At 39.5% G+C, this 20,843-nt stretch overlaps 1 protein-coding gene across 5 annotated transcripts in view; it reads right to left on the bottom strand.

The window, feature by feature from the left end:
• EPS8 (epidermal growth factor receptor pathway substrate 8) overlaps positions 1 to 20,843 on the bottom strand; it is a 126,794-nt gene that overhangs the window by 8,885 nt on the left and 97,066 nt on the right. For 4 of the 5 annotated variants that reach the window (XM_038153412.1, XM_038153413.1, XM_038153411.1 and 1 more), the window contains 7 exons: positions 19,800 to 19,874; positions 19,055 to 19,203; positions 16,805 to 16,988; positions 12,532 to 12,665; positions 9,104 to 9,215; positions 8,090 to 8,233; positions 423 to 660 (listed from right to left, as the gene is read on the bottom strand). In XM_038153412.1, coding sequence (XP_038009340.1) covers positions 423 to 660; positions 8,090 to 8,233; positions 9,104 to 9,215; positions 12,532 to 12,665; positions 16,805 to 16,988; positions 19,055 to 19,203; positions 19,800 to 19,874 — 1,036 coding nt within the window. The remainder of the gene's footprint in view (positions 1 to 422; positions 661 to 8,089; positions 8,234 to 9,103; positions 9,216 to 12,531; positions 12,666 to 16,804; positions 16,989 to 19,054; positions 19,204 to 19,799; positions 19,875 to 20,843) is intronic. The other variant, XM_038153415.1, reaches the window with a different exon arrangement.

Below are 20,843 nucleotides of genomic sequence, written 5' to 3' on the forward strand. Positions count from 1 at the left end.
AAAGGGTGATGAAGTTCTGGAATGGTCTGCCCAGGGAGGTGGTGAGGGAGTCACCATCCCTGGATGTGTTTAACAAAGCTTGGATGTGGCACTGGGTGCCAGGGTTCAGTTGAGGTGTTGGGGCTGGGTTGGACTCGATGATCTCAAAGGTCTCTTCCAACCTGGTCATTCTGTGATTTAGGATGGGACAAGTATGAAGTGTTTTTCCTTAATTACTGTTATGGTAATTATAACAAGGGTCAGAACACGCATCCATATGTATTTTACACACACATCATCCACCTGTATTTTAAACATAAAGTTAAAACAAAATTCTTCCACCAAGATCCATCTGAAACACAACGTTAAGGCACTTCAGAATTAAGCCAAACTCAAAGGAACGGGAGGAAAGCCTTTTATCTTGCATCTCAGGGCAAACTTACGATCCACAGGAATCTGCTTCTGCCGTTGGGTGTCGCGGGCCACGCTGCCCCCGCTGTCGCTGGAGGTGCTGCTCTGGCGGCTGACGGTAGCCGGCGCCTTGGGCACGGGCACTGGGATGGGAGCTGGGGCACTGGGGGGCAGTGGGACAGCCACGGGGACAGGAGCAGGCGTGGGGGGCGGTGAGGGCGTGGCGGGAGCCGGCTCGGGCTGTTTCGCCACGTAGTCCGTCCTTTGTTTCTGGAGGAGGCAGAGAGGCTCAGTCAGGGAACAATATTTGGGCAAAACGTCAGATAAACCCAGATTTTGCACCAAATGGTGTCTTTTACTCCACAAAGGCATCTCACTTGCCATGTGTCGTTCCAAAATGTACCAAAAGTTGATCTGGCATCAAAGTTTGGCATCAGTTTCTCTGCCTGACACAAGACTCACAGCAAGGAAATCCTCTGAAATGCGTTTCTTTCTTTCAAGCAGATAAATTCTATAAATGAGATTCTTTTTTAATCTCAAACTTCTATTAACTGGCACTTTTTAACACCTTTCAAAACTTTCGACTTATTGAATTTTATCAGTGTAAAAATGTGTATTTTGGAGATATGTGTTATTTAAAAGAAAAAAACCTAAAAAATGAACACATCCAGCCACACCTAAACTCAACTAATGTTTTAACTTATAAATGTCACTGAGGATAGCATAATGCATTGTTTCTTGAACTGCAGACAGCATTTAAGAGGTTCCTGCTCCTCCTATCCATTCATCTATGCCTTTTCAGCTTTTGACATGATCACTACAAGCCATCTCAAGGGAAAAATCTGATTTAAAACCAAGCCCCAAACTGCACAATTCTTGGAACAGGGCTGTTATTTCCTTCTCCCCACTTGATGCAATGTTCTAACAACATGTAAGCTATCATGCTGCTAATAATCAACTAACAGGTGTCTCAAGACAAACTTTGGGAAGTTATTTCTTCGTCTTTAGAAGGGGACCAGTTATGTAAGAACACCTGTATTTTCCCAGAGCAATCATAAAGTCAGACAAATCCATCAGCCACCTATGCTACCCCTTTCTCTCAGGCAGTTCAAACTCCGTATCTCACTGTTTAACAGCATTCCCTCTCCACAGTTTTGGACCAACATGGCTTGAAGGTTCAATATTAAAGTTTGTTTGCTCAGTAGGGATGCCTCATCTCGTAGTCATGAGAAGTCTGCTTGCTTTAGGTATGAAGAGAGATGAATGCATTCTCCAGATTCATTGCTCCTTCCTGAAATACCTTTCCCTATCCCCTTGGAGGCAGAGGGTTTTACAGAGGATCAAGCAGGGAAATATTTGTAGAAGCCGTAAGTTAGAATTTGAGCAGCAGATCACTGCCCTGACAACAATCAAACTTTACTTAAATGTCAGCAACTGCCCTTGTACAGGAATCCCCAGCTCAGTGAAATCCAGCTGATGGATAAGGCATTTTTTAGTGCAAACCATTTCAGCAATACTGATTTACACCAGCAGAAAATTTATCCCATCGGCTTCTCCTGCCAGTCAATTAAGCCTGAGAAAGGAGCCTTACTTCCCTTGGATGGTTTTTCACTCAAACCATAATAGTCAGCTAATAAATCAAAGATATATGTCTGCAAAGCACCTCCCAATAAAGTTTTTTGTTTGTTCATTTTTTTCTGTCTCAGCATTTAGTTGTTCAAAGGCCTCCATCTTAATTGCTTTGTGCAATGTGGGGAGATTAGAAAAAAAAATAATGATTGACTTTTCTTTATTTCACTGCCTCAATGTTAATAAAATGAGTACTTCTTTAATTGTCAAATGACAAGGAAAGTGAAATGCATAATATAAAAGTGAACAAGCAGAATAAATATATTTATGAAACTTGCCCTTTGGTGGAAAGAGGTGCACCCACTAGGTGCATAGCAAATATACCATAATTCATTATATATAGATGTACTGTGATAGACTCAAGATCTTGACAAAGAATTTTAAAATTTCACAGCTACTAAAAAGTTCCAATGATATTCATATCCTTTTATCTTGTTCACTGATTCCAATTATAGATTGTTATCTCCAAAAGGTACCTCTTCATGTGTGTTTTGACCTTCTTAAAAAAAAACAAAACCCACAACTAAAAAGTAAAACTTTTCATGATAGAGAGGATTCGTTACAAGCCAAGACATCCACTGCACACTGCCACAACCATAATCCAGAAAAAAGAGAGAGCTAAAAACTCCATGTAACTTTCAATGGGTGTTACTGAAGGAGCTGCAAAAACATGTTGTACTGCAATCATCAGCCTCATCAAAACAACTTGCTGCAGTGAAAACAAAAATTAATCTGGAAGCGTCACTCAAACTCTAAATTTACAAATGCAACCACATTAAAATACACTTTGCATTTTGCTAAACAGTGCCCAAAAACCAATTATATATTTGAATCCCATTTAACGTTTCTTTTTTTAATGCTTCTTTTTTTAACTCCAGATCTTTTGAGGACATCCACACATTCATCCCATCACTTCTATTCATTGCTATAAAAAGAAGCATGCACTATGGAATTTGGTGACTACGCAGTCCAAAAGGGGAAATTTTGAGATTCAATATCAGAAGAGTAATTCAGTTACCTCTGAAAGCTCTCCCAGTAATTGCTGTGAGGAAAATGGAGTAAATGACATCAAATAGTATTGTTAGAAAGGTAAAAAGTAACTGTCTCACACATCACTCCTGAAATTTTAACTAAAGGAACATCAGTATTAGCAATTACCTCTTCTTAATCACCAGGAAACTAATAGTGAGCTATTCTAATACTCTTATTTTGAGTAGGGAACAGAGTGCTGGCCACAAAACATACACATGTGATGCCATATAAGCCATCAGCTCTTTTCAGAGCACCTACCCAAACAGAAACAGGCTTAATAGGAAAGAGAACCCAAGGAAAAGAGTGCCAAAGGAATAAAGATCATCAGGTGAATGTAAATAACACTTGGAACTGCAGAAAAATAAGAGTTAAGTCACAGCAGGTATTAAAGAAGTGCTTCATTTTGCTAGCTCAAGAAACGTTGTCTAGCTCAGCAAATGAGATAAAGGTGCAGCTCACAGAAGGGCTTGGGTTGGGAGGGACCTGATGATTCCATCTCATTCCAACCCCCTGCCATGGGCAGGGACAATTTCCAGTATCCCAGATTGCTCCAACGCCCATCCAACCTGGCCTTGAACACTTCCAGGGATGGGGCATCCACAGCTTCTCTGGGCACCCTATGCCAGAGCCTCACCACCCCCACAGTAAAGAATTCCTTCCCAATATCCAATCTAAACCTGTCCTCATTAAAATTAAAGCCATTACCCCCTGTTCTGTCCCTCCATGCCCTTGTAAAGGTCCCTCTCCAGCTCTCTTGCTGGCCCCCTTTAGGTACTGACAGGCCTTTGGAAAGTCTCCCCTGAGCTGAATTTTCCCAAATCTCTCAGCCTTTCCTCACAGGAGAGGTGTTTCATCCCTCTGATCGCCTCAATTCATGTAAATTGAAACAAATGCTTTGAACTTGGTGTAAATGGTTTTCCAAATGCTTGGAATGGTGCTGGTACACACACACTCATTAAAAATCTGGATATATCATAAAGGCTTACTGGGACTAAATTTTGTTTTCTTATTTCTTGCCAGAAAAATATTTGTTTTTACAGGAAAAAAAAAATTAAGTCCCAAAGCTGTTTTTAACACGCTACAGGCTGCATCTGGTGAAAAAACAAGATTTGCTATGATTCAATCTGTTTTTAATGGAAGCAAAATAATAAGTTTGAGTAAAAATGCTAATGGTTCCAACTCTGATTCTTGATCAGCATAAGAGTGGGAACAATATATTTTCAAATATATTTTGGCATTTTAAAAAGGGAACATACATATTCAAACTATGGGAAAAACAGACAAAGAAGCATTGGAAACAACCAAAACCAGTGGGAAATGTTCTCATTAAGTTAACACAGACACAGAGCTTTCAGTTTACTCTCTTTCAGAACGTTTGAGTGCCACATTCCTGTTTGCACAGTGACACGAGCCCACCAAGAGGGCTGCAGAGCATTCAGCCTCAGTTCTGTCAACAACTCTGTGGTTTGGATCCTTTCCTGGGACTCCACTGAAGGGACAAGAGAGAACCAACCACTCATCTTCAGCCAAAAGGGCCAGTGAGGTACCCAAGACTGGAAGAGGAAATTTCAAGCAGGGTCTTTTGCCAGAGTTTACTTTGGTGGGTTCAGATATTGTGCAAACAGCTGCCTATTAAATCCCATTAAAATCCCTAAGCTGCTCTTTGCGGGGTATACCACATTTGTGATTTTTGTGTCACAGGGAATTTAGACAGAATTTACTTATTCAAATTGTTATTAGCTAGGATTAGTCCCCAGTTCAAAAAAAAAAAAAAAATAAAAAAAAGAAAAACTGCACCTTATTAAACATTTACTCTCTGCCTAAGGATTTTGTACACATCACTGATAATATTACTGTCTCACCTCCAAAAGTGTCAGGAGATTAATTAGCACACCCACCAAGATACACAATTATACCCTAATTATGTTCTTCAAATTTCATTTTCAAGAGTGTTAAAACAAAGTTAATAAAATGCACAGAAGATAGGAAATACTGTGATGAATTATTTCATAGGTTCACCAGAAACCAGAAATACTTTTACAGAATAAGAAATCAGAGGAAACTCTTTTATTTTCTTATATAATAGGATAGTGAAATACCAGTGATGGCTCACAATAAAATAAACAGATTAAATGAGCAACACCCCAGAAAACTCTGATAAACAATAATTAACAATAGCAGAAAATAGAAGAATTGAGCAAAATGCACTCCTAAAAGTACAAGAGCACCAAACAAGCAAAAATACTGTTTCCTGGAACTAATTCAACTGACCAGAAAACAAACAGAGTTACAGCCTCTGACTCACAAAGATAATTAAATAACTGGGGTATTGCTGGCAATGTCCTGCAAGTATCACCTCAGTGCTCTCAAGCGACTTTTTGGGACCTGGATCCTGAAAATGATTGGGTGAAAAATCAGGATTTAAAGTAATGTGTGGCCTTAGAGGTCACTAGGTAGGGGGACAGAGTGAGAGCTAAAAAAACCCCTTTATACCTCTGAGAATAACTGTGATAATGAGGCACCCATTTCTCAGAGAAGGGGTGTCTGCAGCACAATCAAGTGAAAAAAATCCTCTTTTTCAGTGGAATCCTTAATTCTTCCTTACAATCTATGAGCAGCCTTTGGTGAGCAGTGCACTGAAGGTTATTGGTCTGTAAAGGAAGACACTGCCCTTGCTCATAACGTTTATCTGCAGCTGGCCACAGCAGCCAGGCCACTGTGAAAGCAGCTTTTTGAGAGCTGAATGAGTCTTGAGAGAGCAGCAAAAGCTGCAATGCCTCATAGTGCTGTTGTGAAAATAAATGGAGTTATGCAAACACTTCCCAAATGAACCACGTGTCCACCACAGGAAAACAGACAAGTGAGAGTGCTCAGGAGTGCTAAAATTATAATAATCACCACCATGTTAAAACATTACTGACATGTCTTGGTAAAGACCTCATTTATCCTCTGCAATTCATTATATTCATAAACAATTTCACAGTGTTTCAAGCTCACATTTGAATATGATCAAGCTGTGGAACAACCTGCCAGAGGGCAAAGTAACAAAGTTATCTTAAACAGTGTTCCCTGACCCTAATTTTCATAGGCCCATGGAGAATGCTTTGTGGAAATGATTATTTTATTATATGCCATCTCTTGTCATTATTTCAGAGAACTTCAAACCCTGCAGTGCATTACAGAAGAATAATGTGAGAACCTCTACCCAAAACCATACTCAGCCTGCTCAGGACTTGGTGGCAAATTCCAAACACACAAAATAACATGCACAGGAAGAAGAAAAAAAAAAAAACCAACCCAAAACCCCAAGTCAGATCTTTAACTCAGGATTTGAAAAGCACTCTAGATGCATGCTTCACTTCACAGACAGGCAAATCCACAACCAATGCAGAATGAGCCAAGATGTTACAGGCAAACAATTTGGGACAGGAAAGCTCAGAAATGGTCTGATTCAAGCCCACCAAGATCAAGGCAGGCAATACCACATTATTTTGCAAAACATTGTGGCATTTCTTGGTTTTCAGTCATCAGCTGGGAGTTGCAGACACAACAAATTAGATTAGATGAAATTATTAAACTTCAAGCTTCAACAGAAGTTTGGTTTTAAAGTCTGATTTAGAGGCAGGCCTGGAATTTCTGCTTAATTCAAACTTGTTTGCCCAAACTTTCAAGATCATTAGGAAAAAAAAAAAAAGAGGAAAGAAAGAGGTCTTAGAAAATAGAATAACTTCTTTTAACAGCTCCTAACCCCCTTAAATTTTGTCTAGAAATACATATTACAACTTTATCCTATATATCCTTACTTGGGTGGATAATTGGGCTGATGTAAGAATTTTTTTAAGTAATTCTCTCTAATTCTGTTCAACATATAAAAGAAATAACAACAACAAAAATATTAGTTCCACACCACTACATGAAAGAAAGAAAATTAAAATGAGGTCAGGATAATAGAGTGCTATTGAGGCACAGACATGGTAATTGAAAAATACCTGCTTTGTGAATTCAAAAGCAAATATACCTCCTTTTTATGACTCCAAAATTACAATAATTAAATAAAATCAGGAGCGGGATAGAGACACACAAAGACAGAAAATAAAAGGAAAAGCTTGAGTTCGCTCTTCTAGGAAAAACAAAGATGACCCTACCTTAAATAATTCAAACTCCTTCTTTGGCATCAACAGCTATCAATTCACAAAGGATATTTGCAATTAAAATAAATGCATACACATCCACTAGAACTGAAGTTACCACCTCTAAGCCAATAAGCAGGTAAAAAATAACTGAGGTAAAACATTTTTGCAGTTTCTCTGTCAATTGTATTCTGTGAAATACAGACATCACTGTTGGAACCCTGGATGCTGAGAATTTTAGACTTTCTGTGCTGACAGACTCTGAGCCCCATGAGAGCACTGCATTTGACCTGAGGCTGTGGAGAAAGCTTCCAAAATTGATTGGTAACACTGGGATTATGGGTGTGCAGTTTGAATAGGAGTGTGTAATATCACAGGGTGGAAAACTCAGAGTTTAAGGATTTAGAATGCAGCAATATATATAAAACAAGATGGAGGTTCTAGGGTGGAGGCTGGTCCCTCTTCTTCACCTTCCTATTTTCCTTCTTCTCCTTCTTCTTCACCGTCTTCTCCATGGGTTTGGGTGGTTTTGTGTAATTGGATAAAAAAGTTCCCATTGCGGGGCACAGGTTTTTGGTTATTGGGTTAAAAGTGAAAATAATTTAGGTGTCATTTCTTAATTGGGCAGTTTATCTCTAAAAGGCCTTGTAGAGAGAGAGATAGGGCTCCATTTTTAGTTTGTTAGAGTGAAGTACTGTAGAACTCTCATTTGGTGAGACTGTAACCTAGATAGGAACTAATAAACATCTGAGTCCAAACAAGAAATTCCGTCTCCTACATTTAATCCCAACCCTGGCAAAAAAGAAGCAAAGACTCCCCACACCACCTTCAGCCTCTACAAGAAATGTAAATTTGTTGTGCCCACAGTGACACTTCCAGAGGAGGCTTTGCTGGAGGATGGACAGTACCTGGATGGTGCGGGTGTAGGCAGGCTCTGGCCATCCCTGACCGCCTTCTGTGTTCCTCAGAGGGTCCAAAATGTTGTTTGGCACAAAGCCCGTGCTGCCACTTTTGTTCTGAACCTTCCACCACTGCTTTCTGTCATCCAGAATCTGAAATAATTTGGTAAATAATTACATTTATTCTTTGAGTTTCCTCCTGCTAGTACTTAGGGTGTGAATCATTTTGAAACAAAACCACGGCGTTGCCAGGTTCTGAGTCTGCCAACAGTTCTTGCACAGATGTGTCCCTGAAAAACCTCTGTACCTTCCCTGATTCCCACCATCATTAACTCTGCATGGCTCTACTGCACTTTTCAAAATGGGGCTCTCAAGAAAGAATATGTAAGTGTGTAATGGAGTTCTGTAAAACTCAGGAATGTGCTGGATGAGACAGAGGAACAAAGCACAGATACTTGCACAGAGATGCAGCCATCTCTACAACCCACATGCTGTTGACAAAAGGAATAAATAATTACTAATAATCCAAGTAAAGGCACCTCTGGGGGAGCACAAATTTGGAGACACAACACTCAGTAAACAGGGAATGGGAGCAGGATGGCCTGGAGCATTTAGAAGTCAGACTGCCTGCCCCACATTCTCACACTCAGCATTTTCTCTCTTTGTTGCTCCCTCCCTTCCAAATGTATCTCACTTTTCTGGTGCCACATCCTCTTGGAAAGAACAGTCCTTCACTATACTCTGTATGTACACAGATAGTTCTTTAAACACTACTTCATATTTAAAAGCAACACTAGAGAAGGTGGAAGGAACACACAAATGTGTTTCGAGCACGGATCTCGACAGCACCCTTCCTAAGTCAGCAAAATTGATGCAAAACAAATTAACAACTTTCCATACTGAGGCAGACAAGTCAAACACATTGAAGCAAACATTAAGGAAAGCCACACTGTCCACAGGAAAGGTACCCTCAGCTTTGAGCAGCACCAGAAATTTGTGCGCTGTCTTTGCAAACAAAATTACCTCCACAATCTCTTCTTTCATGACAGAAAGCTCACTGTTGTTTCTTGCCACGAATTCGTACTTGCATTTGGCATATTTCTTGCTCTGTGTTTTATTGTGTGCTTCATAGTTTCTGCAAAGCAAAGATCAGGCTATTGTTCAGTGAGACAGTCAAGCAACCAAGACCACAAAATGCCCTCTTTGAATAGCCTGCAAAACATTTTTTAAAACAAAAATCTCTCAGCCATAATGTGATGCTGCTGTAGAACTACCTATTCATAATTCACTGATTATAGTGCCAAAAAAAATAAAGCACAAATAAACCAAAATGAAGAGGTGGCTGAAATACACAGACCTCAAGAACTGATAATCTTTATTAGCTCACTGCTTGCAAGATGTATGATAACAACCTAGATTAGCAGGTGCTATTGTTTCAAAATAAACATGTACTCTATATTTAGTTTGTTTTCCTACAGAAGGGTAAACAGTCATTTGCCATATAAACAAATGACTATACTTAGGATATAATTGATAGCTCGGGCTTTGTATGAAATTGTATTTCTAGTGTTCATCACGGATTGTTTCAAACACATAATAGATGAATAAATTGTTGCCATCAATACTAATGGAGTTAAACTCTAAATAATGTTCACCTATTGGAGATCAGTTTTCTTAATTTACCATAAGATGCCACCAACTCTAACAACTTCAAGCTACTTTATCAATTAAAAATGAGAAATAAAGCCAGTTACACACAGGATTCATTGTAGAACAAGGCATATTACAGTGAGCTCTGTGTCTCTCTGTTTCCATGAGGAAAGACCTGTCCAGAGTGCCTGTGGTTATGGAGCTACTGCTTTCTTTGACATAACACTTTGAATTGAGAAGTCCCCAGCCCACTCCAAACAGGTCCAGAAAACCCCCCCAGTAACTCTATGCACTTGCTGCAAATTACACCAACAACATAAACCCATACTGGACAGTAAAGTAATCAAACAAACAAAAAAAAAAACCCCACATGAATAGACAGATAAATACACAAATAGAAAAATAAATAAATAAATCCAAACAGCTAATTAAAACATGAAGCAATCCATGGCTTGAAATGCTGGGTACAAGGTCACAGCCCAGGGATATGAGCACGGGTGGTTGCTGCTGCTGCTGCTGTGCAGCTCTGGGTTCCAGGTGTGCCTGAGCAATCCAGCAGCTACCTGGCTACTGCATGGCTGTGGAGAACTGTCTCACTTGACTTGAAGAGCAGAACCAAGGAAAATTGTATTTAGATTGAAAGATTATTTTGAAAGAAAGAGAAAACACTCGCAGTATTTAAGGAGAGAGTGAAAAGCAGGGGATGACCCCCAGCCTACAGAATAGCTGTTATGAGGCTAAACAATGTATGAGTAAAACAGATTTTTCCTGCTACCTCCCTAAAATTCATATAATTTTGACTTTCTTTCTTACTATCTGAGAGCTATGACTAATGTAGCTCTGACAGTACCTTTACTTACAGGCAGCCTATACAAAATCATTACAATATTCTACAATATTCTATTCTATTACAGTGTCTTCCTATTTTGTCCACACCTAACTATCCTGATTACTTCAAAAATGCAACTGAGGAAGAATTTCTTAAAATGTCTCCATTTTAGTCTTACTTGACTCAGCAACATGCCCAGAACATGGGCCAGACAATGGATGAATGCTTGTGAAGAGACCCTAATTCTTCAAGCCCAGCCTAATGAGCCAGTTTACTCTGGGCGCAAATATTCTGATCACTTCCCTCCATCCATCCTCCTCTGAGCTTCTTACTGCCTATCAGATAGACCATAATTTCAGGTCTCAGCTCTTCACTGTACCCTGCTTGAGAGCCTAGAGGGTTACACAGACTTTCAGAGAGCTTTTCTTCAAATGATAGTGAAAGCCAAACTCCACAGCAAGACACTGCTGCTTTGAAACAGCGCAAAACTTGCTGAAAATTATTCAGTGTTCTTGTGGCACCAGGGTTCCTGAAATGCCTAATATCCACTGCAAATCTAAGACTCTTGCACTTTATTTGCATCACCCAAGGGAGGCATATCTCACGTCAGTGGTGAGAAGCAGGAACCACTACAGCAGGTCTCATTCCACAGCTTTCCTAAAGACTAATTTGACCTTTCATGAGCTGCTTCTTAGAAACACCCATTTCTCCTTACTGCCACAAAGGAGGCTTGGATAACTCTTTCTGTTCCAGACACCCTGATATCATCAACAGCTCAATGCAGTAAGAGTCTTTCTCTAAAACTGAGCTAGAGGCAAAAACCTTTGCATGGAATATTTTTACTCTGGAAGGACAAAACAGGTCTTACCACATTACAGGTAAGAGAAAGGAATTTAGAGTGCAGATCATCTAGATTTCAAAATAAATGGTCCCGAGACAAAAATGCAACAGGCAATAAAGTTTGAGAAAACAATTAAGAGATGACTACTCTGCTGCTGTTGCCATGAAGAATAAATCCAAAGTTCAGAGAAATTAATTGTGTCTTCAACCTGCACACCATATGGGAATTGGCTTACATGCAGTTTAAAAACAGGATCTTTTAGCACATGGCTCAAAACTAGGGATTCTGGAAGGGTTTTCATCAAAAGACTTATATTGAGGATGCTTTAACCAGCAAGTTGATCCCCAAAATTTAGCTTAAACATCTTCCATGGCTCATAAAACAAAATTTTTTTCATATAATATATATGGAATATGGTTTGGTACAGGAGAGCAATTCCAATGCTTCTTTACTGATGTGCCTCCACAGTCTGTGCTGGTGTAAATTCTCCCCAGAGACAAGGCCAAGGATCACTGCATATCATCTTGTCAAGTTATTCAGTTTTACTATAAAATGAAGGGGGTGAAAGAGGATGTGCAAAAAGACACTGTTTGCTATGCAAACATTTCAGAGCATTTTCTGTAACATTTGAAAGAGGATGGAAGAGACAAGGTGTCACTGTTCTGAAAGAACAGCTCAGAAAACAGAAAGCAGGAGATGATGGAGAACTAAGTGAGCAGCTAACAAAATCAAACAATCAGTCAAAACAAGGACAGGTGAATCTCAGAGCAGACTTGTCATTCTTTGTAATTCTGGAAAGAGCAAAGAGTGCATTTAAACATGAAACAAATCAGAACTAAAATTTGAACCAAAGTGGGTGGATTCTGTGATTGCAATTGGGTTGTAACTCCACCATATCATTCTTGACAAAAGCAGCAATTTAACATCACAGACAAACAGGATATCTCATAGAAATTATACAAAAAGAGTCCAAATGACACAGTTCAGGTAAGGACAAGCAGTGCTAAACAGAATCACTTCCCCAGCAGACACAATGCCGCCACCAGAGGCAGTCACAGACCCCGCCACCCCAAGAGCAAGAAGTGGGGACAGTTTTCCACAGCACCACGGCCGCTGTCAGGGCAGGGTTACCTATCTACATGTCGGCTAACAGTTTGCTTAAAGGCAGCCACAGCTGCCCCCTGGTCCAGCAGAGGCCCTCTCTTGTACACCGTGTTACTGAATGCATACCCATCCGCCGGGGGGTAGTCAGGAACGCCGGGAGGCTGCAAGACAAAAAGGGAACAAAGCCACCAATGGATTAGTGCCATCCTCCCCTGAGCTCCATCCAGCCATACCAGGGGCCCTGTCAGCATTCCCTCATGTCATATTTTTTGAAAAATCCTCTTTGCCCAGGATTCTTCTCCTGGGAAGGTGAGAAGCCTCAGAGAAAAATGAAAACAATATTATCTCATTTGCTTCTCCTGTGCTTTGCTGTTTTGGAATGTGGTTTGGACATTGTTTACCAACTGGACGTTGTTTGATTGGTTTCATTTTAATTATTTTAACTTAATGACTAGTCATGGTTAGGCTGTGTTGGGACTCTGGAAGGAGTCGCAGGTTTTTATTATCATTCTTTGTAGCCTTCTGTCTGTATCCTTTCTCTATTCTTTAGAATAGTTTAGTATAGCATCATATCACATCATATCATATCATAATAAATTAACCTTCTAAGAACATGGAGTCAGATTCAATCATTTCCTCCTTTGTCCTGGGGACCCAGCAAATACCACATCCCCCATCCTCAGGTGCCATGAAAAGTTAATAACTTCTGTGTTTCAAGTAGGTAAACGCAGAGATCAAAAGGATGAGAACAAAAGAATTTCTATCCCAAGTCGTGCCGCTGCATTAATATTGTAGTGGATGTTCTGGAGAAAAACAGATCTCTGGGGCAAGGGCTGTGTCATCGCTCAGCTATCACCACAGCAACACAACTTATAAACAATGGCTGAACTGCTTTAAAATACCCTGCACAGAAAAACTGCTCTGAGCTTCTGCTCTGGATGTACAATTCAAACCACAAAGCTCTAGGCCAGCCAGCAGTAAGTGTAAGAAATGGAGGGAAATTATCACTCTATTGCAAGAATTCACATCACACCCTGACTGAATATGGCTATAGTTCATGAAGAAATGCAAAAATGAGTAATAGTTAATATCATTATGGATTTTAACGAGGGAAAATGAACATTCTTTATCACAAGCACATATGTAAGAACATTCAAGGGTTTAGGAAATTCTTTTTTTTTTTTTTTTTAACAAAAAACCCATCCTAAATTCAGCATTGACACTCACCTTCTAGGCAAGAATGATCTTAATCACCATTTCCAAAAACAAGACCCAGTTTAACAGTCCATTTGTGGGTATTATGATATTGAAATAGCTAATTTTATAACCTTCCCTTATGCCATCCAGATGCACAAGTTAAACTGGCTGAGATTCACCAGAATCTGACAAATGTTTAAACCTGGGTTGTTGTGGTTTTTAGTTTCCTTCTGCATTGTTTTTGCTTTTGGCTTACTTTTTCCTTGTCTCTGTTAATGTGGCTACAGAAAAGTTTCTCACCTAATCTCTACCCCAGGTGTCGTGGCACCCAGAGACCCTTGATTAGGGGACTGAGGGTTTATGAAAAGCAATTAATAAAATAAATTAAACCCCACAGAACTGCCCATACAAATAGAATATTCTTTAAAACACTATTTCTACAACTCTTTGGAAAAAATCTCCAGTGTCACCTGGCTTATGCCTTGCATCAAAAGACACCCATGAGGCAGGAATTCATTTTACTTCTCACACAAATTATTTGCATTGCTTTAGCCTCACTGGACACTCTCTGGTGGTTGTTTCACCATTTCAAGTCCTCTTTGCTGAACTGCCTCCACCTTGAAACCCCTCTTCTAGGAGCTGCATGTGTGGCTGGATCTTAAGATTCAGGAATCCAGGAATGGAAAGAAAAAAGGAGTTTTTTAGGGGTTGGAACCTCCAATACACTTTTCCTGAAGCCAGAGCCCTGCCCAGCAGGGATAACAGGGCCATGCTCCTCTTTTCTCTCCCAGCACAGCTCTCCACAGGCAGCCTTGGTTCTGGGGAGATGAATTCCACACCGACACACGAGGCCAATTAGCAGCAAGAGACAAACATTTCCATTCTCATCTGATTTTTGCAGCTCTCCTCATTGAACAAGCTGTTGCAGCAGACTTATGAAAGTATAATTATCCTGGTGTCACCCACTCCAGGGCGGTGCTTTTTCTGCAGACAAAGCAGCATTTTGCACTCAGGCAGCTTTTTCCAGCTGAGCACCTGCAGCATTTCACAGCTATTAGGCAGCTCAGTGCCTTTTCCCCCAGGGATGTGCTAGGGAGGCACGGGCACAGGGAGCCAAGGTACCAAGGTTAAATCATTTGCCCAGAACCTTGTGGGAATCAGAGGCAGACATAAAACCAGTGCCTGACATCCCAGTAACCAGGCACACAAACTGCTTCAATGAACTGAGATTTATATATGTATATATTTTAATTTTTTTTGGTGTATGTATCTTTTGAAAGTTAAGACAAAGAGATTAAGTTGGCATAAACAACTACCAGTTCATGAAAAAGACTGAAGTGAAATCAACTCCCTGAAACACAAGTAATTTAAAAACCTCAATATATTCTCCCACTTCAGATTTGTTTTAGGTTTTTTATTTACATAAATAAATAACATGAAGTTTTTGGATCAGAAGAGAAAAAGTAATGGTCCTTTTTTTAATACTATGGGAAAAGTTTTAATTCTGTTGTCTGTTGTTGTTCTTGTTGTTGTTCTTATTATTATTAATAATATTAATATTATTATTTTTAGAAGGAACACAATATAACAAAAAACCACATGGAAATATAGATCAGTAGTGAAAAATGAGACAATATTTGGTATTTTTTGGGAGGTCACGAGGGAGGGGGGGTGATAGCGATGGCAAAAGCTACATTTCCCTTTACTGCGCCCATTAACTTCACTAAAATGCTTTTCTTCTGAAAATGAATCACTGGCAATACTTACTTTTTGTCACATTTATTCCTGTGTATCTTGTTAGGCATAAAGCCAAACAGTGCTTTAAGTAATCAAATATCTATCATGTTATCCCTCCTTTGCTTGGCAGGTTTTTTACCAATTTAATTTTTTTTTTGTCTCTATAGCTGAGTAGAACTTTTTGGTTTTTTTTAACTAACAGAGATTTTCACGAAAAGAAAGTTTTAATATGACTGGGAGGTTTTGTTTTGGGAGGTTTTGCTATCTCAAATTAGAGAATTGATCTGCAAGAAGGCAACGTCCAAAACCAATAATAATTCCCCAAGATAGAAAAGACTCTTAGGTGAACCTAGGAAATTCTTAGGTGTACTTCCATCTCATGGGTGCTAAAAGGGTATATTGGATTACCTAACACTAGATTTAAGCTAAACCAGAATAGAAGTATAAAATAAAAATTTAAATTAAATCTTGTGTCCTCCCAGCAAAAGACAAAACCTTCCAAAAGGGAAATTTTTGTACGCTTCAAAAGGCAATACCCTTTTTTGTTAATTAAAAGGCAGCAAAATCCACATATATTCTTAAAATTGTCACAAAAATTAAAGTTCATTTTCTGATCAATTCTATTGAAAAAGAAAGGGTAGAATCTTGGTTGAGAAACAAGGGGCTGGATATAAAGCTGGACAGAAAATGCACCCTGGTTACTCTAAAGGCTTTAGATTGTGATGCATATTTCCACTCTTTAAAGTGGATAACCTAACTTTTGCTAAAATTGTGACATTCCTTTGAAGAAAAGTTTGGGAAAATGTTATATACAATCATTTTCCTAAGCAGCAGGGTTGTTTTTTTTAAGTAGGCCTAATCTACCTGACATGGCATTGCCTTGAGAGCATCTCTGAATATTTATAAGTAATACAGTGAAAGTATCAATAGGTTAATGAAAGGAATAATAAATCCCACATTTATGAGGAAGCAGTTTAAGTCCAAAATTCCACCAAAAAGGGTGATTCCTTTCTTTTGGATGCTGTGCCTGTGACGGACAGCACTTTGGTGCAAACATTGCCCAAAGTATTTAAGCCCAAAATCAATGGGATGTTATAGAAGAACTCAATCAAACTAAACCTTAGGGTCTTGGATTGTCCTCCCAGCTGAGGCAGGGGAGTGCACAGGTTCAAGGAGAGCAGTAAGCAAAAATCCTTCTATTTTCCTAATTGCATTTTTGGTGGCTGAGCTGTTATTTGGTTTCCTATAACTTCCTATAAGTGTGAAGAGCTTCCACTGTGGTTACTCCAGGAATGCCTCTTGTCCTTAGGGAGGAAGGGGTTGGTGGTAATTAGCTAATTAACAGCACACTTCTGCAGTAACTCACCTCACTGGACAGTCTTTTCATCTCTTGCTTCCTCTGTTGCTCTGCCACGTTTGCCACAGACTCTGCCAAATGGTTGAGCTCCTGCTCCTTCGGAGCTCCCATGAAGTTCAGCAGAGGAGGCTCCCAACCATTCCTGAAACGGGGCACGTAGGGCGGGATGAAATGGTCTTTTGGCCATTCAGCTCTGTGGCAAAGGCAAAGCAGAAATCCGTGTCAAGGGCCACACAAATGCTGGTTTAACAAGGTCCAATTTATAGAAATTGAAGTGCTTCAGAATTTTTATGGGTGTAGAGGAGAGGCTGGGATTACACTAGAGGCAGAATCATGCTAGAACAGGGAGGATCAGCAGAACACCTTTATTTACCTCAGCTATCCTCCCTGCAGTGCCCTGCAGAAGGAGTTTGCTGCTTCTGTAAGGACACATCAGGGCTAAAACACAGCCAACTTCTGCCTCATAGCAAAGACAGGGAGTAGAAGAATCAATCAAAACAAATCTCGTTTTAATGGTGACACACGGGGAAAAATATTGCAATGCTCTATTTGTGTGAAAGCACCAAGAGAAGACTTCAGAGAAACAGCCAGCTTTGTGAGAAAACCTGAAAGCATGGAAACCCAGGGGACCTAGCTACAGCAAAACCAAAAAAACAAACAGTAGCTTTACAGACATAAACCCCACCCAACTCTACATGTTCCAGGACACAGGAATTACCATCACATTGGCTGTTTTATGGTCCAGATTGATCTTTATAAAATACTGCACTACTTTTCAGAGTTCCACTAGCATTCTCTGTTGTAATACCAAGCACCTCAATGAATGCTGTCCTGCTCTGCCTTTGCACCACACATAACACTGTCCCACAGCATAAAGTTAACACTCTGTCCTACAATATAAATTGCTGTGTCTTCACACTGGCAGCAGGAACAGCAATGCACATCACAGTCCTTTAACAGGCTCGTTGCTGACACTGCCCAAAATCAAGGGAGAAATGTGCCAGTCACATGAGCAGTGAGCAATTCCCAGCCTGTTAGGGCTGGTCAATAATCCCTGATGTTATCATTCCCCTCTCCTGCTACATCCCACCCCAGGGTACCTCTGCATACTGAGATCAATCTCACCATCAATTCTAATCTGCACAGATCAGCCAACTACATTTGAAGTGCTTCATTCTTCACTAGCAAACACCAAGCATTTCTCTTTCCATTTCCCTTTTTTCAGGATGGACTAAACAAATGGAGTAGTTCCCAAGACAAGGAGCACCTTTCCACTCCTCCCATGCAGCCTTCTTTACACTCTACAGCTTTCAATCAGCCAAATAATCAATAAAATAATTAATAAAATAATCCATCTGGTAGACATTTGTGTTCCAATCTGAAATTTAAGAGCAAGGATGAAAAGACACAAAAGACATGCTGCATTTCCAGCCCAAGTGATTGCATACTTCATCATCATCAAATCTACTTATCTACCACAGATTATAGTCAAAATGCATTTTGCTAATTTAAGATTATTTTTTTGCACGTTCAATTCACCAAATTTCAAACTACAGAATTACTTTGAACCCAACAAATGAGAAGTTAACTTTTATATGTTGCAATAAAGAAGGTAACATTCAGCTAAGATAAATCATAACAGTGAGTCCATTAAATGCAATGCATAAGGTATGCACATGTGGCACAGTTCAGTGAATAAACTTCTTTTTTTATAATGACAAACATTTTTATAGCATTAAAATGCTTTTAAGGAAGTAAAGACATTTTAAATTTTTACCTTTAAATAATTATTGGAAATTGAAAGCAGACATTTGTAGCTATTATTTAATATTTTGTCACTCTTTATTGCATCTTCAAATTGTTTTTTAATGAAGTCCAGATAGATGGGCTGGAAAAATAACAGCGAAAAACAGCTGGAGACATGCAAGGGACAGTTCAGAAAGAGATAATCCAGAAGATTATGTCAAGAAGTTCTGGATACCACTGACAAACAAAAAAACCAAAATTCTCTCTGTTTTGTCTCTCCTTGGGATCCCAAATCCCAGGGAAACTAAAGAGTCCTCTCCAAAACCTTCAAAGAACAGTTCTCAGGAGTGCAAATCCTAACAAAGTAATATCGAGTTTATTGGGAGCTGGATAATCTGGTTAAGACCATGTCGATAAACTTGATTTTTTTTAGAAATTTTTTATAATTTTTTTTTTTTTTAGAAAAATCAAAAAAACCTGAAGATTCTCTAAAACCTGAAGGTGTTTTCTCACCTGGCTTTGGTCCATGAGTCACCCAGGGACATCCACAGCTGTCCCTCCTCGCTGGTGACGGTGTACCGCAGGAAGTCTATGGTGTCCTTTGTCAGCAGGGGGCTGAGCACTGTGCTGGCAAGCTCTGGCCCTCCTGTTGTCTGTACCACCTAAATCCAAGGATTAGAATAATGCCAGGAACACACAGGTTGTCAGTAAGGAGGTGACTGTGAATTTATGTTACCTACAGTGCTGCTAGGAAACAGTCATCACTCATAAAAACACCCCCCAGCAGTAAAATCCCCTCTGAGAATCTAACAGTGTGTCTTGATGTCACACAAATTAAATAAACTCTTTATTGCTGGAGAACTGTTGTTCTGGTCACCAACCATTTTTCGTTCAGACCCACTCTGGGCAATGTTATTTTTGCTTTGCTGATGAAAGCCACACATACTTCCATTAAATATGGTTCCAACTCTCCTCCTGCATCATGCAGAGAACCCCAATTTTTTATTGCTAATTAAAGATTATAATGGCAAAGTATAGCATGAGGCTAAAGATGGTTTAAATAAATACATTTAATGGAAAGGAAAATATGCAAAAAAGGATTATTTTCTAAAGAAAACCTCATCCTGAGATACAAACATTTCTCCTTACTTATTGTCCAGGAACACAACATTTCAATGTTGTTATCACTGAAAAGGTTACAGAGCATATAAATACAAAAGTTCTGAAGGGGAACACTTAATAAACTGTAAAACCTTACCATATGTAGTGGGGTAAAGAGAAAATGGACCAGATCAGCTGCACTAGGATTTTGGATATGGAACTTCAACTTGGCCTGAAGGAATCAAACAAATAGTACATTTTAAGAAACATTTGACTGCTAAGACAATAAATACTTCACCTAAGAATGGCCATCCCTGCTCAGGCCCAAAGCCCAGTGCTTGGCCTGCAACACTCACTAAGTGCAAGTGCTCATCCATCCCATTGCCCTTGAGTCCATGCATATTTTAGCACCCATTGTGCAGAACAAGAAGTTCCACAACCAAAGGCATCTCCTTTGGAAATCTGACACCTCTTACTTTCATTAGTATTCTGCAAACTCTCAGAATAAAACTAAATTGTCCTTCTCAGCTCACTTTTTCTAGCAATGCTCATAATCATTTATAGACTTATGACTTATTCCTGAATCTGTTTTTTTCCAAGCTGAAGTAATTCCTTCAAGCAGTCTTGTCCACCCTGGAACTTCCTAAATTTTGCTACACTGCCAAAAATATCAGGCCAGGTAACAGAATGGCATATTGATGCTCTTTGTTAATGTTCTGTTGTCTTTTTTTCCCCGATGGCTTTTACCATTTGCTTGCTTGATCACACTGAACACAGATATCTGTCTCCCAGGAATCTCTGTTACATCAACATTTTGTTCTGATTTGTTTTATGTGTGAGATTTTTCCTTGCCAGTCCATGACTATCACATCTATCAATAGTGACTTCATCTATCACTTTATCTGTTATAATAAGATATTTCTATGAAAAACCTCTGAGATCATCAAATCCAACCTATGACCAAACACCACCACCATAAAAAAAAATATTCTAAAACCCCCAAATCATTAAAAAATTCCTTCACTGATAAAGCTTCTTGGAGAATTTCTACTGATCACTCAATGGCTTTGTGGGCTCCAGAAACAAGAAGCCCAAATGAGCTTTAAAGAGTTGTAGTAGTTTCTATTGCATCTTGCCATCTGTTCCTCAAACTGCTTTTGGCTGCCCTCGTTCTGCTTTTACATCCAACTGTCCCTCCAAA

The sequence above is a fragment of the Motacilla alba genome, chromosome 1A (genome assembly GCF_015832195.1).
Source record: "Motacilla alba alba isolate MOTALB_02 chromosome 1A, Motacilla_alba_V1.0_pri, whole genome shotgun sequence".
Classification (NCBI taxonomy): Eukaryota; Metazoa; Chordata; class Aves; order Passeriformes; family Motacillidae; genus Motacilla; species Motacilla alba.